At 61.0% G+C, this 17,666-nt stretch overlaps 2 protein-coding genes across 4 annotated transcripts; one reads left to right on the top strand and one right to left on the bottom strand.

The window, feature by feature from the left end:
* Positions 1-1,733: 1,733 nt before the first annotated feature.
* MAMDC4 (MAM domain containing 4) lies at positions 1,734-13,186 on the top strand. Of its 3 annotated transcripts, XM_056352919.1 has the most exons (29): positions 1,734-1,916; positions 2,566-2,679; positions 2,910-3,083; positions 3,300-3,425; positions 3,691-3,836; positions 3,979-4,063; positions 4,331-4,459; positions 4,732-4,878; positions 5,076-5,170; positions 5,420-5,578; positions 6,193-6,277; positions 6,718-6,867; positions 7,029-7,136; positions 7,330-7,461; positions 7,735-7,865; positions 7,960-8,065; positions 8,380-8,496; positions 8,727-8,861; positions 8,975-9,105; positions 9,189-9,405; positions 9,794-9,931; positions 10,043-10,164; positions 10,280-10,370; positions 10,602-10,748; positions 11,023-11,157; positions 11,433-11,560; positions 11,646-11,760; positions 11,884-12,059; positions 12,642-13,186. In XM_056352919.1, exons 1-29 carry the CDS (start codon positions 1,877-1,879, stop codon positions 12,687-12,689), a joined length of 3,627 nt encoding a protein of 1,208 aa, XP_056208894.1. In that variant the 5' UTR covers positions 1,734-1,876; the 3' UTR covers positions 12,690-13,186. The 3 variants fall into 3 exon arrangements, with proteins under 3 accessions (XP_056208894.1, XP_056208895.1, XP_056208893.1); XM_056352918.1 differs by lacking the exon at positions 1,734-1,916 and having other exon boundaries at positions 2,274-2,679; XM_056352920.1 differs by lacking the exons at positions 1,734-1,916; positions 11,884-12,059 and having other exon boundaries at positions 2,272-2,679.
* Positions 13,187-14,064: 878 nt separating this feature from the next.
* On the bottom strand, positions 14,065-17,599 carry EDF1 (endothelial differentiation related factor 1). The gene is made up of 5 exons (XM_056350819.1): positions 17,442-17,599; positions 17,241-17,292; positions 16,009-16,169; positions 15,279-15,372; positions 14,065-14,638 (listed from the first exon to the last, which is right to left on the bottom strand). The coding sequence occupies exons 1-5, from the start codon at positions 17,517-17,519 to the stop codon at positions 14,577-14,579; spliced, it is 447 nt and encodes a 148-aa protein (XP_056206794.1). The 5' UTR covers positions 17,520-17,599; the 3' UTR covers positions 14,065-14,576.
* Between the last annotated feature and the right edge of the window lie 67 nt (positions 17,600-17,666).

The following is a 17,666-nucleotide window of genomic DNA, read 5'->3' as shown; positions in this document are numbered from 1 at the left end:
CCCGTTCGGGGCACTTGCTGCTCAGAAGATGCTTGGCTCCTCTCCGCTCCCACCTGTCAGGTCTTTATACACACGGGGGACATCCCCCTGCACCTTCTCTTCTCCAGACTGAGCCACCCCGGCTCTCTCAACCTCTCTCATGGGAAGACCAGTCTCTTCGCAATCATCACAGCTGCTAGCTAGATCTCCAGCGTCCCCACATCTCTAGCAGGGGGGGTCAGCATCCCCCTGTGTCTCCCCAGTGCAGAGGGGAGGGATCAGACCTGGAGATGCTCTGCCTACGGCATGCAGGAGCCTGGAGGCTGCTTTGCTGGAGACCATGGCTCTGGGTCAGCTTGGTGCCTGCCAGGTGTCCAGGCAGCAGGGGAAGGGCAGGGCTCCTGCCTGGGGGTGCTGCTGGCCCCAGGGCGCCCAGCCTGGGAGGGCACAGGGTTGCTGGGTTCCACCTGTCCTGGCTTATGCTGGGGGAAGGAGCTGAACCCTGTGTTTTACTGCGCCTGATGCAATCGTGCTGCAGTCTGTGGTCCAAGGCCATCAGCGAGGAGGGGAGAAACCTCCAGGCTCACCCTTCAGCAGCAGGGGCCCGTCTCCAGGCACAGGTCCTGCCGGCTGGCAGCGAAGACAACAGGGCAATGCCAGCCCCACACAAGCCCTGGCAGCAGCACCCCCTGCCCAGGTGGGGAAACTGAGGCAGGGCAGCGGTTGCCATCACCCGGCAATTCCTGTGGTTCTGTGCAGGGATCTGGCTGCCGAGTGATGGCTCCTTCTAGGCTGGACAACCCTTCCTGGGCCTCCTCCAGGTTGTTCTGCCCCAGGAGGGAGTCGGAGCTGTGCCCCTTCACCCTGTGGCAGTCATAAGGTGGGTGGCCCCGATGCTCCTGGAGGACAGGGCAATGCAAGTGGGGGTGAGGGAAGGCTCCTGCTGGTGGCACCTCTGGGTCCCCAGGGCTGGAGGCTGCTGGCTGGGAAGAGGGGAAGGGCTGGGGGGAGGCTGCTGGCAGCCTGCCAGGCTCTGCGCTGACCTGGGCACTCGGGGCTGCCAGGGTGGGCAGGCTGAGACCCTGCTCCTGCCTGCCATCGGTCCCTGAGGCTGGGCTGTGCAAGGCCAGTTCAGCTGGGTGCTGCGATGGGTTGGGACACTCCTCCTGCCTGTCCCTGCCTCCTCTCTCAGCCGGTCCCAAGTCTCCAGACAAAGTTTTGTTCTGAATTCAAAGCCCCAGCATTTTTATGGATAAACCTCCTTAGTCTCTGCCTGCTGCGCCTCACCATGGGTGCACCACGAGCCATTTACACCTTTCCTGCCTTGGGGTCGGTCTTTGCACCCCGTTCCCACTGCCCTCCCTGGCCAGGGTGCACCCTGCTGCCAGCCTGTGACTTGCTCCTTATGCTTGGGGGCTGTTTCGTCCTGTGCTTAGCCATGGTGCAGCCCAGACGGCTGGCAGCATTGCCAGCTCGGCAAGAAGACTTTTCACTTGCAGAGCCGGTGTGTGCCACCAGACTGTGCCATCTGGCCCCGTCCCGGTCAAAGCAGCACCCAGCAGCTTGTCCTGCCTGGAAAAGGGAGGCTGAAGAACAGGGGTTCAGTGGGGGAAAAAGAGCCAAAGGTCTCCCGGGGACACGCAGCTGCCAGCTGGCCACCTGCGATACTGGCAGCAGTGCTGGGAAGGGGGGATGGTGGGTGACTGGGTAACGTCCCAGCCTGGCGAACTGCCTGGCCATAAAGCCCGCTGCCGACGCTGGGGAGCAGATAACGGCGGGGCTAAGTCCAGCACGGAGCAGCTCCTGGGGAGCAGATTCCAGCTCCGCGCTGACGGTGTGGCCTCCCACGCCGGCCCCGTGCCTCCGATTTTACTGCCGCCGTGGCCCTGAAGCTGAGATGGCGGGACAGGCAGTGCTCGCCCTCCTGCTGCTGCTGGGTGAGCTCTGCCAAGGCGGGGGTCCGTCATGCGGTGGGCAGGGAAGGGGCCGTGGGGCCGGCTGCTCTGCTCCATCCCTCCCTGGTGTGGGCTCCCGTGGGGATCGCTGCTTCCCCCAGCTCCGGGGGGGGGGGCTGTGCTGCGCTGCTTTGGGGGGGCTGGAGCAGATAGAGCCCAACAAAACCTGCCCTGCGCTCCGCTGGTGAAGGTCAGCACAGGGTTCCCCAGGCCAGGCGAGCGCCGGAGCAGGCAGCGGTGGGGTGGATATTGCCAACGGCTTTGCTCGGCGTGGGAAGGAAAACGCACGGATTTTCCTGTTTCTCCCAAAATGGGGGGGGCTGAGGCTTGGAGCAGGGGTGTCAGATCCCAGGCTGGAGGGTCAGTGCCCCAGCCCCAGCGGGCTCTGGCACCCCAGGGGTGTGTGGGAGTGGGGAGATGGCAAGTGGGAGGTGTGGGGGGCTGGCACGGTGCCACAGGGTCCTGTCCAAGGAAGGATGCCACTAAGAGCTCAGCACTCCCCCAGCAGGCTCCCAAACTGGGGAGCCCCGACAAATGTCACCTGCAGGTCACGTGTCCTCTGTCACCTGCTCTGGGCACACACCATGCCTGGATCCTTGCGGGGTTTTCAGCCCCATTGTCTCTCTGGTAGCCAGGACTATCCTCCCCAGAGGGTCCGTGGTCACCAGCAGCTGCAGCAGCTCGGCCAGGCAGCTCTGTGACTTCGTCTGCAACTGCAGCAACTGCTCCGACGAGAATCAGTGTGGTGGGTGCCCGGCCGCCTCAGCCCCCAGCCCCACTCCCTGACCCTGCTCCTGCTCCTGGGGTGAGAGCAGGCGATGGAGCTGGGGGCACTGTGGGTGAAGGTCCCTGGGGTGGCTGCTGGTGTCCAGGGTGGGTGCAGATCCCCAGTGTGGGAGCGGGGGTCCCTGAGGCAGGTGCAGGTCTCCAGGGGGGACTCAACCCTGCCCTGATGCCCCCTCCACCTGCCCTCAGGGTACCTGCGGGGCTCAGCAGTGCTGGGCACCCCCTTCACCTGTGATTTCGAGGAAGGCAACTGTGGCTGGCAGGACGTGAGCACCTCGACTTACAGATGGGCGCGGGGCCGGGCCAGCCTGGCCCTGTGGGGCAGGGGACCCCACTCAGACCATACCCTGGGCACTGACTTGGGTAAGCAGAAGGTGCTCGGCTGGTGAGCAGGCTCTAGGCGCCCACAGCATCACACTTCTGGCCCATGGGTGCCCTGAAACTGGGTTGCCAGGGCACCCATCCTTGTAGGGCACAGGGGATGGAGCAGACCCATGGTGGGGCAGGAGCCGTGCCGGCCACGGCTCCAGTGCCATTCCATGGGGCTGCAGCCCCTGCTCTGCCCTCTGCCCTTCCCAGGGTGGTTCATGCTGACTGTGTCCCCCACGGCAAAGACTACAGCCACAGCCTGGCTCAGGTCACCAGTGATGCGGGAAGCAGCTGCCACGTGTGAGATCAGGGCCTGGTACCATCTCTCAGGAAGCGGTGAGGGCACCCATGGTGGGAATGGGTGGGTCTTGAGGTGCCAGGCATGAGCAAGCGACGATGGGGGGCAATGGAGGAGGGACAGGGCTACTGGCACCACGAGATGGGTCCTTGCCATCCTGCTTGGTCTTCCATGCTCCACAAGCAGAGCTGGTAGGACCCAGGGGTCCCGGCCCTGGTCCCCAGAGCTGGCAAGGCTCGGTTCACCCCTGTGGGTACCTCGGGATGCCCAGTGCCAAGGGCCACGTTTTGGGGCTCCCTGCAGGGCTCAGCCAGACAGAGTGGCCAGTGCTGCGTCTGACCATGGCATATGGGGACGAGGTGGTGGGGCTGTGGCAGAGCCCTGAGCGCGGAGGCGAGGGCTGGCACCAGCTGGTTGCCTACCCGGGCCGGATTGTACAGCAGTTCCAGGTGAGACAGGGAAGTGTTGGTACCTGGGCGCTGTCCCTGTGAGCCAGGGCCAGAGGAGCCAGGTGATGTGCTGGGAGCCAAGGATGCCCAGGAAGGTCAGGCAGATGCTCAGCTCATGCCATCCCCATCCTCTCATCGGCAGCTTTTCTTCTCCCTGACACAACCACCCTCACGCGAGGCAGAGCTGGTGCTTGACGACATCGTCTTCAGGAACTGTGGCTTGCAGGGTGAGTCCCACACCCACTGGGATGAGATATGAGCTGGGATCCTCGGGGAGGGGGGAATCAGTTTGGGCTTTGCACCCCAGGAAAGCTCTTCTGCCACCAGCTGTGTCTGGGGCACCTTGCCCTGGCCAGGGCATGGGGCAGACAGTGAAAGCCTGTCCCCTTGAGCAACCCCATGGAGGGATGGGGGGGGGGAGGGCAGGGCAGGCAGCATGTGCTCGGGTCCTTGTGGGGCCAGCCATTTGCTGATGGGATGTCCCACTACCCCAGAGCCTCGGCAGCAGGTCTGCAGGCCGGAGGAGAGCCGCTGTGACCGGGGGTCCTGCCTGGCCCAGCACCGCTTCTGTGATGGCACCGACGACTGCGGGGACGGCTCAGACGAGAATGCGACACTGTGCAGTGAGCACCCCTGGCCCCAGGGAGGGGGTCCTGCCCACCAGCCCCCTGGCTGCACAAACAAGCTGAGGGTCTGCCCTGGTGGAGCACAGCCAGGCTGTGGGGCTGGCAGGGGTCACCCCAGCTCTGCCCCACAGCTGTGCAGCCAGAGGGGCAGATTCACCCCTAGGGGTTTGCAGAGGGGTGGCATCAGCCCAGCCCATTGCAGGGACCTCTCTGTCGGGAGGTGGGCCAGCACCCCCAGTTCCTGGGTCACTCTGCCCTCCCTCCCACAGAGTCCTTCACTTTCTGCTCCTTTGAGCAAAATCTCTGCAGCTGGGAGGCTGAGGTCGGGCAGCCAGCATGGGAGAGGAACACAAGCCTGAACCTGGGGACCGCGTACGGCATCCCCACCCGGGACCACAGTAATAACAGCAGGGCAGGTACGTGGCTGGGCACCAGCACCCCAGGGGAGCCCCCTCGCAGGTCCCTGGGGCATCACTGGCCCCGGGGCAGATGTGCCTTCCAGCCCCTGGGGTAATACGTGCCTGGGCTCAGCTTAAGGCTGTACTGGGAAAACAGTCTTGCACCCACATGCCCAGCCCAGCACCACTCAGCCCCTTCCTGGTGTCTCCTGCAGGTTTTTTTCTCCACGTGCGCAGCACCTCAGCCGCGGGGGCCAGCGGCACGGCACGGCTCAGCAGCCCCGCTTTCCAGGCCACCAACTCCTGCTCGGTGAGTCACGGCTGGGACCCCATGCCGCGGTGGCAGGGGATGGGGCTGTGGTTGGCCCTTTGCTGGGGATGGGCAGCAGGTTTGGGGAGGTGGTTTGGTGGTACCTCTGGTGCCCATTGGGAGCTCTGAGCTCCTCCAGCCCCACCTTTGTGAGCACCCCATGGGGTGGCAGCCATGCCATGGGGTGTTGGGGGCTGCATGCCCCGCCCTGGGGCTTCAGGGCTTGCTCAGCCCCTTTCTCATCCTCAGCTTGTGCTGTACTACCACCTGCACGGCTCAGCCACCAGCAGCCTCAACATCTCCTACGTGACCGGCTCCACCAAGCACTTGGTGAGGGAGAGGATGGGGGACCTGGGCAGCTGCTGGGTCCGGGAGAGAGTGGACTTCAACGTGACAGGGATCTTCAAGGTGGGCTGGCGCCATGCTGGGACAAGCGGGGCTGCCTGTGGGGTGAGGGGCACAGGGCCACCCCCCATATGCACCCATAGGACTGGGGTTGAACTGGGAACCAGACACCAGAGTTGAGCCTCTGGTGCTGGCGTGTACCGCCCTCATGTCCCTGTGCCCACATCCCTAAATCCCCCTACCAGCCCCCACGACTCTGGGACCACCCCGCTTGGAAGAGAGTGGGACTGGGGTGTCTTCATCCATCCCATGTCACCCCATGCCTTTGCACCGTCCCGTCCGCTGTCTCCCATGGCCAACAACACAACCCAGTCCCCTCCCAGCTGGCCCTGGAGGGCACCCTGATGGCACCCCAACACCACCCCTGGGCAGCCGCAGGCTGTGACTGTGTGCAGGGGCAGCACCATCACCCCAAGCCCCCCATGGCCGTGCCAACCCACCCTGGCATCACCTTCCAGCTGCAGCATCGCCCCTGCTCCCAGCAAGTCCCTTCCTGGGGGAAGCACGCGTCAGCCGATCACAGGAGCTGAATTCCCCTGTGCCCAGCACCATTGCCCAGCCCCTCCATACTGTGCAAGACCCCATGCTGACGTGGCTGGCATGGTGCTTCCTTGCAGGTGCTGATCGAGGGGGCGGCCGGCAGTGCAGGGACCGTGGCCATCGATGACTTGATCTTGTCTCCGGGCTGCGTGCGGGCACAGGGTGAGCCAGAGGATGCCTGTCCCCATCCCTGCTTGGGTGCAGGCAGTGGTCCCCAGGTGTCTTATGCCCATGACACCATCCCCAAAGGACACACCGCAGGGTCTGCCTGTCCATCTGCTCATCATGGTGACCATCCTGGGCACAGCATGGCAAGCGCTCACCTGGGGCTCACAGACTGGGTTGCTGGCTATCCTCGTCCTGCAGCTGTGACAGTCCAGCCCTTGTGCTAAAACCTCCTGCCCGAGCCATGTCACACATGCAGCTCTCACTGACACTTTTGGTCCCCTTCGTTTGGTGGCAGCAGGCAGGGCAGGAGCTGGAGGAAATGGCGAGCCAGGGAGATGCTCAGGGACAGGGGACCACAGCTTGAAGGGGTGATGATGATGATGATGCCAGGCCCTCTCACCGTTGCTGTCCATCTCGGGCTGTTTTGTCATCAGAGAAGCTTTCAACCACGCTGCCGAGTCGGGCAGGTGCTGGCCCCTGCACAGCTGGGGAGGTGGCCTGTGACAGCGGGGACTGCATCAGCGCAGAGCTGGTCTGTGACTTCGCCGAGACGTGCGCCGACGGCTCTGATGAGAAGCGCTGTGGTGAGAGCCACGGATGGGCTACAGGCTTCCTGGGGGTGGAGTGGCACAGGCAGCAGAGGGGACCCGGGCACCCCTTGGCTGGCACAGCTGGGGGACACGGGTGCCCGCACAGCCCCTGGGAAGCCTGGTGTCCTGGTGGGGCTGAGCCTGGGCTTTTGCAGGAGCAACCACCTTCGAGATGGGGGCCGGGGGCTGGCACGACGTCAGCGTGGGGCAGCTGCGCTGGGGCTTGCAGCGCGGCACCGAGCCCACCGACAACAGCCTCACAGGTGAGGCTGCTCCTACCGCCAAGATGGTGCTTTCTGGTCCCCAGCACCACGGAACATCCAGGGTGCAGGGTCCCCCTGCTCACACCTGGACTGGGTGGATGGGTGGGGGCGATGCCTGGGCAGGGTGTTGGGCTGGGGGTGCTGCCAGGGATGCAGGACCCCTGCCCCGACCTCTCAGTGTTTCTGTGCCCAGGAGCTTTCCTGGCCGTCCAGGCAGGAGAAGGACAAATGGTGGCTGCTGCGAAGGCACGCACGCCTGTGCTGGGTCCTTCCAGCCCCGCCTGTGCCATGGAGATGAGCTACCGCATGCGCAGCAGCCCCCAAGGTAAGCCCCCTGCTCATCCTGGGGTGCCCTGCCTGCTCCGTGTCCCCTCTGCTCACCCCGGGGTGCCCTGCCCGCTCCCTACTCCACCATGGCATGGGGCAGAGCCCCCCACACCTGCCTTTGCTGCCCCCCAGCCTCACTCTGCCCCCTCACACCATCCTGGAGCCAGAGTGTCCCCACCCCTGTCCTCTGTGACTGTGGGTGGGTTCTGGGCCCTGGGGCAGCTCCCGGGGGTGCCAGTGCCCACGGACTCTGCACCACCTCTCGTCCCAGGCTTCCTTGCCGTCAGTGTCATGGATCACACCACTGGTACTACCCACCTGGCCTGGCACATGCAGGGGCACGATGGCACAGCCAAGGGACGTGTCCGTGTCCCACTGGGAGAGAGGACCCGACCCTTCCAGGTGCAGCCAGGGGCATGGGGACCAGCTCGGCTGGCTGCTGGCAGGGCAGTGCCAGCGCTACCTGGGCTCACCGCCACCGCCATGCTGCCCCCAGGTCGAGCTGCTGGCGCTGGTGAATCTGCAGGACTCTGAGAGTGCTGCCATCGACAACGTGACGTTCTTGCAGTGCCACCCCAGTGTGGTGCCACCGGGAGCCATGGGTACGGCTAGGGGCATGAGGGCAGGGAGGGTGGCTGCAGGCAGGAGGGGATATTGGCCCCCTCATCAGCAGAAATGGATGATGCTCCCATGGGAGCTGTCTGATGGCTGTCACCCTGTCCCCAGCCCAGGGACAGGACTGTGGTGCAGAAGCTCTGGGGCTGGGGCCAAGCATGCATCCTGCCCCGGGACCCCGCATGGGGTGAACTTGGGGAGTGGGGTGTGGAACCAGAGGGAAAGGGGAGTTTGGGGGACCTATTTGCTTTTGGGGTGCCTTGTCCCCACTCCCTCGCCACCATCACCTCTCTCCGGCCAGAGTTGTCCTGCAACTTTGAGAGGGGCATGTGTGGCTGGTACCAGGATCGGTCCAGTGACTTCGGATGGGTCCGCAGCACGGGGCAGGGGCAGGGCTCCGACCACACCACTGGCTCAGGTAAGGAGCTGGCTCATCTCCTGGGGAGACAGCCCAGGGCACCCCACAGCCTCCTGTCCCCAGGGCTGGGACGTGCCACACGCACTCCAGGCAGCCCCATGCCCATGGGTCGAGCTTGGCCGGGGCAGCCGGGGGACACCCAGATCCAGGACCAGGGTGCAGGGGAGGCAGGTGCAGCTCAGAGCACTCCTGTCCATGTCTCCTCCACCCTGGCTGTCCCTGACACGCAGGCTACTTCTTGGCTGCGGACCCCTCTGCGCCAGGGAGCCGCGGGCAGCGGGCACAGCTTGTCACCTACCCCCAGGAGCCCGCCACCACCCCACGCTGCCTCTCCTTCTGGTACCGTCTGGCCGGCCCGCAGATTGGTATGTAGCCCGGTGGTATCCTCCAGGGGATGCCTCAGCCAGGCTCTCCTCCCCTGGGGACAGCAGGGTCCCCGAGGCGTGCAGGATGGCTGCCTGATGCTTCCCTTGCCCAGGCACCCTGAACCTGAAACTGCGGCTGGAGGGAGCAGAGGAGATGGTGCTATGGACTCAGCGGGGGACCCACGGCAGCATCTGGCACCGAGGACGGGCGACGCTGCCTGCCACAGGCCAGCAGCGGTACCGGGTGAGAACCGGGTGTCCCCGTGTCCCCCCCATGCGCCCAGGTATGGGGCATGGGGCTGGCTGACACCGCTGCCTCGGTGGCAGGTGGCCTTCGAGGCACTGCGGGATGGGTTCCTGGGGGACATGGCGCTGGATGACCTGGCGCTGACAGTGGGGCCCTGCGGGGCTGAGCTCTCCTGCTCCTTTGAGGCGGATGCCTGCGGGCTGGTGGCCATCGGGCAGCGCACCTGGCTGCGGCAGAGCAATGGCACCGGCACCACTGCCGGCCCCCCGGCTGACCACAGCACTGGCACTGCCACAGGTACCGGGGCCACGGCTTCCTGGGGCTCTGGGGGAGCCCTGCTGCCTGCCCTGCCTGCCCTGAGTGCCCTTCTGGCCTCCACACCAGCCCTCCCTGCCTCCCCTGTGCCCTCTCTGCCCTCCCTGCCTGCCCTGAGTGCCCTTCTGGCCTCCACAGCAGCCCTGCCTACCTGCCCTGCCTGCCCTGCCTACCTGCCCTGCCTGCCCTCCCTGCCTGCCCTGCCCAGGACGTGCAGAGGGCACTGCTCTACAGGGCTGCCTAGACCCAGAGTTTCCAAGACCCAGGGATCCCCAACAGGGGTGGGATCCCCAGCCCCAGTGGTCCCCTGGTGCCCACCCTGGGGCACCGTGGCACAGAAGCTCATGGCACAGGGGCTTCTCTCTCCCAGGCCATTACATGGTGGTGAGCACGGACAGGGGCTCCCTGCCTGCAGGGGACATGGCTGCCCTCATCTCCCAGCCCTACCAGTCCTCCATGCCCGCCCAGTGCCTGGCCTTCTGGTACCAGCTGAGTGCCGGGACCCCAGGTGAGCACCGGGACCTCCCTGAGGCTGGCCCTGGGGGCACCTCCAGATGGGTGGGGGTCCTGCATGGCATGGCTCTGGACCCCCCCCCTCCACGGTGGGTGCCCTGGACAGGCTCCCTCGGGGTCTCCGTGAAGCAGAGTGGGGTGCGGAGGAAGGTGATGAGCGTGAGCGCCGGGGAGGGGTACGCCTGGCACCGCAGCCATGTCACCGTCCTGCCGGATGGGGACTGGCAGGTGAGATGGGGCAGGGTGCTGGGGACCTTGCAGCAGGGGAGTACAGGCTAGGGATGACAAGGGGGATGTGGCAGCTGCCAGCCTCAGCATACCCCCCTGCCCACCCCTCCGGCAGGTGATATTTGAGGTGGTGGGAGCTGGGGGTGACCATGGGTACATTGCACTGGATGACCTGCATGTGTCGGACGGAGCCTGCCCTGAGCCAGGTGAGAGCCCACGTCGCGGGGGCACAGTGGGCTGGACGGGGTGGGCTGGAGCACCCCATGGGGGCATGCAGCTATGGGAATGGGGACAGCCTGTCCCATCCATCATGGCTCTGTCCTGAGCCTGGCCTGGCCCAAAGCTGGGGGCGGTGGGGAAGGGGGCCGGGGTCTCCCAGCGCAGAGCAGTGGGTGCTTGCAGCGCTGGGTGCGTCACAGCCCCCTCTTTACTCCCAGCATCCTGTGACTTCGAGCGGGATATGTGTGGCTGGACCAGCCCCTCGGACCCCCGCCTGCACAGCTTCGCCTGGGGCTGGAAAAGCGGGGTCCCCCTCACCAAGTACCCTGGCCCCGAGCAGGATCACACCCTGGGCACAAGGAATGGTAGGAGGCACCCATCCATCCCAGGTCACCCTGACATGGCTGGAGTGAGCAAGAGGACCTGGGGGTCACCTGTGAATATCCCCCCCAGCACGTCCTGGGGGGCCTGGCTTCACAGCAGCCCCTACCCCTCCTTGCCCGAGATGGACAGCTCGGTCCCAAAGGCCGTGAGGAGTGTGGCTGGGGGGATGCATTCCTCCAGCCATTGCTCTGGGTGTTTTGGGGAGCAGGGTGGGCTGCAGAACGGGGGAACACCCTGTGCTCTGTCCCTGCCCAGGTCACTACGTGCACTTCGACACCAGTGTGCTGGGCCCCGGGGGCACCAGTGCCTGGCTGGAAAGCCAGCACCTGCCTGCTGCTGCCGACTCCTGCCTGCGGTTCTGGTACCACATGGACATCCCAGAGCACCTCTGTAAGCACTGCCAGGCAGGGAGCAGGTGCTGTCCCCAGGGAGTGTGTCATGAGCCCCAGTAGGTATGGGGGGGCTCAGCCAGGAGCTGCAAACCCCCTCCCCACCCATGGGACCGTAGACACTGGTTCAGCTCCAGCTGGCCGCTGGGGATGTGCCATTCCTGCTGGGTGCTGCCATCCCAGCGGAGGATGGCGCAGCCGGGAGGGCACGGTGGCTCTCAGGGGGGCTCCAGGTGGTCATTGATGCTGTGGCACCTGTGTTCCCCCACACTGCAGCCTGCGGGGAGCTGCGGGTGATGCTGCACAGCGTGGCAGGGCAGCGCACGGTGTGGAGCATGGTGGGGCATCAGAGCCGGGGCTGGCAGGGCGCTGTGGTGCCTGTGCGGAGCCCCAGCGAGTTCCAGGTGAGCACAGGGTGCAGGGTGCCCTCTGGGTGCACAGGGTGTCCTCACCATGCATCAGCCCCCCAGATCCCATCTTCCCCCACAGATCATCTTTGAGATCACTGCACGGAGGTGGCCAATGGAGGGGACAGTGGCACTGGATGACATTGTGTACAGCGCCAGGGAGGGCTGTCATTCCATCCTGGAGGTGCCAATGGAAGGTGCAGGGCTCGTTCTGGCTGTGAAAGGTCAAGCTGGTGCTCAGGGTGCTGGTGCCAAGGTTGGGCTGGAGCCAGCTCTCCTGAGTGGTTGGTCAAGCCTAGCAGCATCCCTTCTCCCTACAGAGAAATCCTCCAGCAGCCTTGTGGTAGAGGTGGCACTCGGTCTTCTCCTGGCCATCATCATCCTGGCGCTGGTGGCTGCTGGAGGCCGGTACTGGCTGAAGCAGCGAGGGCTGGCGAGCAGGACACTGGCAGAGAGCAACACTCCCCAGGGCTTTGACAACATCACTTTTCGAGATGTAAGGGCAGGGGTGAAAGGCTGTCCTGCTTGCCCCCAACTGCGCCAAAACAGCATTTTCCTAGAAGCTCAGCAAATCCCAGAAGGCTCCCTCTGAGCCTGCACTCTGCCAACACATCAGGGAGGTGCAAAGGGCTCTGCCTCTTATCTGGTTGCTGGCAAACGAGTGATCCCCAGCTGTAAGACTGACCTAGAAACGCTGCTGCTGCCATCAGGTAGTTGCTCCAGAAAAAGCTGAGGTTGCGATCCTCCTCCCCTGAGCCCTGCAGGGAGCGAGCCGCACAAACGTTGCTCATCCTCTTCAAGCCCCTAACTCAAAAATGGGAGAGGCAGTTTAAGTTACAGTTTCCTTCAACAAGTTTGGTGCCACATAGTCCGCAGCAGATCCACCAGCCCCAGGACTGACCCCAAAAGAGGCTGTGGAGCCCCCTAAGCATGCTGTGGGGTTTGGTTCCTCTACTGGGGTCACGGTGGGCTGGCACACGGGTTCTCCCATCTGCAGCCTGGAAGAAGTCCTTGCATTCTTCAAATTAGACGCAGCCTATGCTTATTGTAACCGATTCTCATTCACCTTTCTTTACAGGACAAGGTCATTATCTCTTCAGTGCCAAAAGAGGGGGATGAGGATTGAAACCAGCCAGCAGCATTAATTGCCTACTCACGCCCGCAGGGCACACACAAGGCAGGGCACCCCTCCAGCAAGACCTCACACTCTAGCAGCTGCCTCCGGTTCACAGCATCCAACACTGGGGAGCTGCTGCAGGCACTCACCCCCGGGGTGCTGGCCCCACAGAGGGACGTGCCGCTGCCTCCACTACCTCCAAGCACTCGGGAAAAGCTTTTTTTTTTTGTCTTTTGTAACATGAACTTTCTGCACCAAGCCATAGTGACCTGCCTGTGCTTTGACAGGCGCTGTCAGCAGGAGTTGCTTGCAGCGACCATCCTCATCTGAGCAGGGTCCTGGCTGTGGAAGGGGGTGAAGTGCAGAGTCCTGGCCTCCCTCCAGGCTGGGCAGGTCAGTGGGTGCTGCGTGGGGTACGAGCACACCCTTCCCACACTCGGGATTAAGCACAAAAGCTCCCAGTGCACAGAGCCACCGCGGGGAGGAAGCCCAGTGCTTCTGCTGGTTTTGGAGGAGGGGGGCTGGGGAGGGTGGGAGACAGAGCAGGGGGCACCATGCCGCACACCCCAGAGCAGAGAGCAGCCCTGACCCTGCTGCAATTTGCATTTAGTTGTTGTTGGGAAAAAGAAACATGTTCCTAGGCACAGGCTGGGTGGGCTCAGGGCCTGGGCGCCCACAGCTGCACCCAAGCCACCTCCCTTTCCCCACTAGCTTTCAAAACTTAAAATTTAATACTGTGCAACTCCTAAGTAGCCCATGGCCAAACATGCCACCCAAGTGCAACAGCAGACTGACCGGTTCAGCCTGCGTGCAGGTGAGCAGTCCATCAGGGATCCTCCTGTCCTCAACCCCCACAAGCTTGTCCGGAGGGGAGCGGGGTGTCCTGCTTTCCCAGCTTGTGACTGAAACCCGTTTTTCCTCTCACCCTGCTGCAGACAGCTCTCCCTCCAGCTCTGTCCCACTTAAGTTATGCCACAGTCACATCAAACTCCACCACAGCACTGCCCTGGCAGTGCCTGGCTGAGCTCGTGGGAGCTGGGTAAGGGCAGAGGAGAGAGATAAGGAGGGCTCAGGCTTCCTATCAATTGCCCAACTGAGTGTCTCTGCATCTGCCTTGCTCTCTAAAACTCAACAGACTCCACTCACCTCCACACAGGATAAACCCACAATATTGATTTCATCTCTGGGCTACAAGCCAGAGCTGCAGTGCTCACTGACAGGGAAAGGAGCAGAGCAGCCAGGAAGGCTGTGACAGCACGGCCGTTACCCCAGACATTCCGGTTAGTCCCATTAATTATGCTTCCAGAAGGAAGAGGGTGCTGCAGCTCCAGTCATGCCCAACCAAAATTTACTACCAGCTGGTAAACACGCAGCAACTACCCTGTGCAACTGAAGGGTATCAAACTTTATTATAGATCTCTTTAAAACAGGCTGGAAGGAACAAACAAAAATGTCATTGAGATGCAGTGACTGAGTCATCATTTCAAATGCAGACACTGATCAAGCCCCAACTCTCCCAAATTATTTATATATAATATATCCCACCCATCCCCCAAGTTGTTTCAATTAAATGACCACATTTCAGACCACCCCAAGTGTCTTAACATTAGCTGCTTCTAAACACCAAGATGCACATGTTTTCTGGCAAATCAGATGCAGTATTTTTTTGGGTTTAGTTCCTCAATCTCTGGAAAGGAGGAAGGAAAAACAAAATCAGGAAAATCGCTTCTTTAAGGTTGCCTTTTTACAGCAGGTACAGATTCGGCAGATTTCCCCCCCCCAAAGCAAGTCTGAAACCCTCTTGTTCAGCTTGGCAATACGAAGAGAGATTCTGGTGGTTAAGGAGAACCAGCCAGACGAGATCAGTCTGAACAAACTGATTTCGAGGCTTTGTTGTCATTTCCCTTTGGGGCCAGTTTCCAGCGGTTTTCCAATATCCTTCCCACGGAGTTTAAGGCCTGGAATAAGACAAAGAAGATGACCACCATCAGCTGCCACCAGCATTCGATCATTCACCCGATAACTTTATTTCCTCAAATTTTTACTATAAGGAAGAGAACATTAAAAAAAAAAAGGAAAAAAAAAAAGAAAAGAAAATAAAAGAGGGCAGGGGAACCAGAGTTAGGCAGAATCCTGCTTGAGTTTCTAGGAGCACCAGCCTTGTTTCAGACAAAGCTGCTCCAATTCTTGCTTGTGCGACAGCTATCTTCCTAGGAAACGGTATCTGAACTGGCCTGGGAGAGGAACATCAATGCTGCTGGCTGCAAGATACTTCCCCAAGTATAATCAGGCCTTCATGGGTCTCGGTATCTCATTGATTCAGGGTGGGAGGGAAGCATGCAGGGGTGGTCCCCAGCGCACGGCCCCATGCATGAAGATGAAGAATGAAAGAGAACAAGAGTTCCGAGTTTTGTTTTCAGTCAGCAGATGTAAGTGTTATCAGAACACAGCTTAATGACACTGCACTCACAATAATCTACAGCCAGCAACTGCTCCCTGACTTACATTTCCCTGAAAATGTAAGTAATTTAAACCAAAATATCCCTCCTAGGCACAAAAATGTTGTCATTATTTTCAAAAGCTCCTTTCTTGACTTACCAATGGCTCTTTCGATCTTGCCCATAACCTGGTTATTGGGGATTGCTCTTCCTGATTCGTAGTCAGCAATAACTTGTGGTTTTTCATTGATTTTCTAAAAAGAGAGGATGCATCTCAAATACTAGCTGCATAGACAGCAAACACTCAGCACCAGCCCCCTAGTACTCACACAGATAAGTAACAGCCTCTAATCATGCCAGGATCAGAAGACAGTGCTACTTCCAGGCCTACTCCCACCACCACTATCGCCTCTCTCCAGTATTTTGAATGTCACAGTGATGGCGATGCCCATCCTGGACAGGCTTCTACTTCCCTCAGCTTCCCAGGAGAAGCAGTAATGGTATGTACTGCTGTTCCTTAAGACAGCAGCGAGCTTCTGAACACTGCATCAGGCCCAGATGGTAGAAAAAACTCACATCAGTGCTGAGTTGATGGGAGGAGAGGGAGGAAAAAAAGGCTCCTACCAGCTTGCCAGCCACAGCAATACCCTGTCTCCAAGCAGGTGTCCAAGGGCTGCATAGATAAGCCCCTGTAACATTTCCTAGATAACCAATGTTGCCTAGAGATCAGACATCAGAGATAGCAATGTTCACCAAACTTCTTGCTCATGATATCATCCCACTGCAGCTGCCCACGAGGAGACAGGAAAAACCTTCACCTTTTCCCTGAGGTGCCTAAACCTGCCTCACGAAGCAGGAGCAGAGGCCAGCAGGCCCCGGGCTGTACTCACTGTAGCCAAGTCCTTCTGCGTCATGCCCTTGCTCTGTCGGCCCTGCTGGATCACTTTGCCCACCTCCAGGGGAACTCTGTCATGGTGCAACTCTTCTGTTTCTCGGTCGAGCTTGGCAGTGTTCTTTGTAATAAAGTGTTGTTTGTTTTGGCCTGCTGCCCCTATCATTCAAAGCAAGAACAAAACAACAAAAAAAAAAATCCAAACAACCCAAGGACAAACAAAACAAGCTCAGAGCTGCGCCAAAAAGTACCAAAATGTTTTTTTCTCATTACTCAGCTGCCCAGGATCCCAGGGAGCTTTCAAGATTTCAACATGTCAACATCAGCACTGACCTCAACCAGATCCTGCCTGTCAGAGAACATGTTATCTTAATCCGGTTAATGCTGAGGTCTAAACACAGCCATGCAGAGTTCTTGCCTTTCTCTGCTTCACATCCAAACTTCACTCCAAGTAGGCAACATCTTGCTGTTGCTTGAGGATACAATATTCCAGCATCATTCCAGACACACATTTGTGCTACAGTGTGTGAGGGTTAATATTTGAACTTGAACCATGTTTGCTTCAGGTATAAGGTAGCATGAATAAGTGGCTTTCAACCAGTTTTCTGATTCTTTTTATAAGTAAACTCTAACCATACTTAGTTTTGCTGGAAGTCTAAGGTTCAAAAGCCATGTTATTTGTTTTGTCGCAGTTACAGCATTTAAGTCACAGTTTGACCCCTTTCTTTCACGTTAGTTTCTGACAGTCTCTTGGTAAAGCTGACTAAATCTCATTCAAGGATCATCTATTTCCAACCATCACAATCTCATCCCTATGGTGAGAGAACCTGAGAATTTCCACTGGGCAGAAACCCAGGAATTTTAAAGAGCAACGCCACAGGAAGAGAAGCAGACGTTGAACTCCTTAAGCCTGTGTTATCAACAGGAGAAACTAGCTGCAAAAATTGGAAGTTTAAGTTTTGCCATCGTGAAAGCTCCTCCGAGATCATTGCAGACACTAGCCAAAGTGCAGCCTCTGGGCAACCAGAAACTCGGAGCTGGCTACTGGGGAGCGCTCCAGGGTGCCTAGTGGTGCTGGGGTTTGTGTGGCCCCAGTTCGGCCGACCTTTGACTTAGCTGGGGGTGCTGCCTTCTGCCCCGCCCCCACCCCGCGCTTGGGGGGACCGGGCCGGGCCCACCTGCCACCCCCCCCCGCCGGCTGCCTGGGGAGCCAGGCCGCGGGATACCCACACTTCTTGGAGGTCTCCACGTCCTCTCCACGCCGCTGGGCCGCTAGGATCGCCTGAGGAGAGTAAACGTGCCTAGGTGAGCGCCGCCCCCCCCCCCGCAACCCTCCCTCCACAGCAGCCGGGCCTCGGCCGCAGGCTCGCCCGGGCCTCGGCCCCGCCAGGCCCCGGCCCCCGGCCGCTCCGCCGCCAGCCCCCCGCTGACCTGCTTGGACTTGGCCTGGGCCGCGCTCGGGCCCTTCTTGCGCAGCACCGTGACCGTGTCCCAGTCGCTCTCCGCCATGGCACCGGCTCTGACCCCGCCCGCCGCCGCCCCGGCCGCGCCCGCCGCTCCGGGGCCACAGCCCAACGACCGCGCCCCGGGAGGCGGGGCCAACCGCCGTTGCTCACGCTGATAGGACAGCGCGCACGCCCTTCAGGAAAGGCAGCC

The sequence above is a fragment of the Falco biarmicus genome, chromosome 9 (assembly GCF_023638135.1).
Source record: "Falco biarmicus isolate bFalBia1 chromosome 9, bFalBia1.pri, whole genome shotgun sequence".
NCBI lineage: Eukaryota > Metazoa > Chordata > Aves > Falconiformes > Falconidae > Falco > Falco biarmicus.
This window is presented reverse-complemented; position numbering and strand designations above follow the sequence as displayed.